Raw genomic sequence first — 4,354 nt, forward strand, 5'->3', positions numbered from 1 at the left:
TTTATGAATTTAAGTTTTATGCATTATCAGTGTATAAAATATTCTATACTATTAAGTAAACTTGATATGATATTGGGAAATAATTGGCAAAGAAGGAACCCTCCAATACTAATTTGCCAAATACCCAGTTAATTTCTTTTTGATTTACTTTTTAGGTTTAGGGTGCAAAAAGTGGGAAAAGTGGAAAAAGTGGGGCCCACACGTGGGACAAAGGATCAATTCATCATTTTTACAACTTTACAAATTTAATATAATACATCTAACACCCTCCACTTATTTCAATATTCAACAAAAACCCACCCTCTCTCTTCTCTTCAATTTTTCAACTCCCGCTTTTGAAACTACTTCTCCCAAAAATGTCATTTTCGTTTCGTCTTCTTCTCCAGCTGTTAAGGGGTCGTTGTTGCTTCGCAAGGTTAGTTAAAATCAAGTTTCGATCATTTCTAGATCCATTTAAACGATTTTTTTTGCTAATCGATTCGTAGTGATGTAGGAATTTTTTTTTTTGAATTTCGTGATTTGGTTTAGTCTTGGTTTTTTTTAGCAACGAAGTGTTGAATAATGGGATAATAGCTATTTGAAGAGTTATTTTGGCATTTTGATTTGAACAACGACCTGTTTATGTCCGTAGACCCACGGTCTATTCGTAGACCCGTGGTCTATGAAATGACAATGCCCTAGATTGAAATCAATTTTAAGACGTATGAAATTCTTTTAAAACATGATTGTTGAAATAGTGAAAATTGAAATATTAATAGCTAATTAGTTTGATTAGTTGCACTAGTTTGATTTTTAGCAATTGTTGTGTTTTGATATTGTATGTTGAATTTTAGTTTAGTTATTGTATGTTTGTGTAGTAAACTGTTTAATGGTGGGGTGTTTGTTAACTTTTTTTGTGGGGTTTTCATTTGAGCATTGAGTTATTTCCGTTGATAGACTTGTGGTCTATGAACTGAAAATGAGAGATTTGTTCTTCAGGTGTAGATTGTGTTGAAAATGGGTAAAAAAAATATCATTCCTAAACGCAAAGCCGGTACTGCTGGTAGTAGTAGAAAAAAAAGAGCTGAGGCAGTTGAAAATGTCTTAAAAATGAAGAAAATCGAAGAGTTGGTGTCCGAATTAGATTCGGAGTTAAAGAAGATAAGCGACTACGTCGATTCTAGTGAAGATGTTGCCAAGCGGAGTGTCAATGGTGACAGTGAAGAGAGTAATAGTGATGATGGGGATAATGATTCCTTGTCTGTGCCATATCTTTCAAGGTGCATTTTCGTGGAGCGGTATGACCTTCGAACGATAATTGACAAGGTCAAATCTTTCCTGGCAAAGATATCGGTCAGATCAAGAATGATTGCTTATCGAGGATTTAAGCAAGTTTTTATCGACCAAGAATTAAAGAAAAGATTCAAGCGGTCCTATTTTGGACACGTGAGAAACCTGCTGGAACATCTCAAGTTCAATGGGCAGTTGGTTCATTATTTGTTGTTGCGACGCATCAGGATCGATAAGATGCATCATGAGATGTAGTTCTGCATTAAAAACAAGCCTGTCTGTTTTGTCTTAAAAGAGTTTTGTTTGATCACGGGGCTGAACTGCTCATCATACCCCAGTGAATAAAAAATGAAGAAGGTGTTAGCAAAGGGGGATAATTTTTGTTTTAAGGTGACGAAAAACAAAAACATCACGGTGGCCAACTTGTTACACCTGGTCAGAGGGAATAAGCTAAACGAGGACCAGAAGTTCTAGTGTTTTCTACTGTGGTTCTTGCACACCATGTTACTTGCAAAAGATTCGACGAAGGTTGTCGACACAAAACTAATTCGAACGGCTGATTCATTGAGTTTCTTCGAGAAGTATCCATGGGGAAAGAGACATTCCAACTGACCATGGAGTATTTAAAGAATAAAAGTGACCCGAAGAAGCAGAAGACATCCTATTCTCTATTCGGATTTCCCTGGGCATTCATCGTATCTACCATAAACCCTTCAGTGAGTTTATCATAGATTCTCATTTTATTTATACTCTGTCATAAACTCTGAGTTATTTTTTTCACTGCTGTGCTGCTTACAGATTGGGATCTATGAGGCTTTTCTCTTCTTGGAGAATTCACTGAAAAAACAATGGATGAGCCCTTTCCCATTCCCTGCATCCTCAGATGGCACACTACAAAAAGTGATAAGATAATCAAAGGCGACCCACTCAAGTATAAAGGAAAAGTTACCGAGGTATGAACTTATTTTCTAATAATCAATAATACTCCCATTGTATTGAATGTTATGTAGTTATTAATTGATAATTTGTAGAACGTGCACCCGTACATTATCCCTACTGTTTGTGAGACGAAGATGGATTACATGATTATGTTTGAGCAATATACAGACGAGGTGAAGAATAACATCCTCGATGGCTTAAAAAAAGTGTTAGAAAGGGTGACTGTCCTTACTTCAAATGAGGACACTGATGATGACGGGGATTTGGGTGGTAACCTCGTTGGAGTACACATTGGTGTTAATGATTCTCCGAGTACCTCCAAAGATGCAGCGGGAACCTCATCCCCCGGGGATCTTCACAAGCGTGTTGCTGTGCTTATGGAAGCGGTGTTGGATATTGCTGTTTATATCAGAGAGAAAAGAATGAAGAAAAAAGAAAAAGATGAGCGACAGCACAAGCGAGGTAACTTTATTCAATAATTGATGTTGTTAATGAATTTTTAACTTTAAATATTAGTAATACTTTGTAATATGATGATACAGTGCATGTGGACCTTCGTGAATTGGAGAGAAATGAAAAATGAGAAAAAAAGAGCAAAATGGATGAGTTGGCCTCTGTTGTGGCAGAAGAGAAAAAAGAAGAAGAAAAGAAGGATGGAGAAGAAGAAATGGAACAAGATAAGAGCCAAGAAGAAGGTGAAAAAGTAGCAGCTGCAGAAGCAGAAGAAGAAGCGGCAGCAGATGAACAAGAAGGCGAGGAAAAAGAAAAAGATGATGAAGAAGAAGCTGACAAAGCCGACAAAGAAGAAGTTGAAAAAGAAGTAGCAGGTGAACGAAATGAAGAAGCTGAGGAAGAAACATCTGCTGCAGGAGAAGAAAGAGAAGAAGGTGTGGAAGAAAAGGAAACTGAAGAAGTACCAGTTGCTACAGATGCTGATAAAGAAGGAGAAGAAGGTGAGAATGAAGAAGCAGCTGCAGCTATGGAGAAAAAAATAGCTGAAGATAACCAAAAAGATGTGGTCATGGACATTGTTGATGAAATGAACAGTAACACTTATGTTGATGAGGAATTTAGGGAAAAGGACATTTGAATCCTAAGCCGTTTAATGAGTTGTTGAATGATGAGTTGTTAGGATATGCCAATTTTTTTAAGTTCACAAATATCTGGTAGTAGGATATGACAATTATTCTTTTATTTTATGAAACTTGTTTTGATTCTGCACTAAATCTGTTGCTATCAAACTGATTTGTGGCATGGAATTTGAATATGCAGGGTGTGGTCATAATTGGTACAGTGTATGCTTGATATCATAGAAGGCATACTTAATATTTTATATACCGTATGCATAGTCTATCATTACCCTTCTGGTCAAATTGAAGTTGAGGTGTTGTTTAATCGACTATGATTCTATCAAAAATAGTAATAAGATTATAGAAAAATAGAACTATTATTATTTATTCAATATCAATACATCCATATTACACTTTTCCAAAGAACGAATACTAGTATTATAGCACATAACATCATATTTAGGACATTCTCCCTTTCTTCAGCCAAAATCAATTTTTGTTTTAGTTGATTCCTCTCTATTTGGGTGTCATGTAGCAGTATTTTAAAGTAATCCCTCTGTTCTTCGGCTTCTTTGAACAAAGTCATGAGAAAATCTTTATTTTCTTTACATTGTTGGAGCCTTTGTAGTAGATTAAATTTTGCCAAGCCTTGAAAATTTGAAGTCTCGAGTCCCGGACTCAACGTTGATGGACTGGTTGGAGGTGATAGCTCATCAAGCCATTTAACAAATGAGCATGCGCCATTATCCTAGTAAAAATAATAACAATTACATAACGATTAACTTAACTTTAAGAAAAAAACACACACCTCACCTTCCTAATTGCACAATTATAAAATTTGTGAACTGGATTTGAATCCGTGTGTGACATCCTCATGATAGCCGCATTCCTACAATGACAAATTAGAGTATTTTTAGGATTAGATGTTTGAGATGCTTGTGACATTATAGAATTTTTTAAAATAAAACAAAGTGAATGAAATAAAATAATGAGGGATGAACACCTTATATATTAAGTAAAAACGAAATGTTAACACTGATGGCTTACAAAAGCAACCGTTTATTACCATTGGAAAA

General features: G+C 35.6%; 1 protein-coding gene across 1 annotated transcript; it reads left to right on the forward strand.

Annotated features, from left to right (window-relative positions):
• Positions 1-996: 996 nt before the first annotated feature.
• LOC107865428 (glutamic acid-rich protein-like) lies at positions 997-3,298 on the forward strand. The gene is made up of 5 exons (XM_047408299.1): positions 997-1,259; positions 2,153-2,222; positions 2,301-2,416; positions 2,522-2,670; positions 3,003-3,298. Exons 1-5 carry the CDS (start codon positions 997-999, stop codon positions 3,296-3,298), a joined length of 894 nt encoding a protein of 297 aa, XP_047264255.1.
• Positions 3,299-4,354: the final 1,056 nt, after the last annotated feature.

The sequence above is a fragment of the Capsicum annuum genome, chromosome 3 (assembly GCF_002878395.1).
Source record: "Capsicum annuum cultivar UCD-10X-F1 chromosome 3, UCD10Xv1.1, whole genome shotgun sequence".
Classification (NCBI taxonomy): Eukaryota; Viridiplantae; Streptophyta; class Magnoliopsida; order Solanales; family Solanaceae; genus Capsicum; species Capsicum annuum.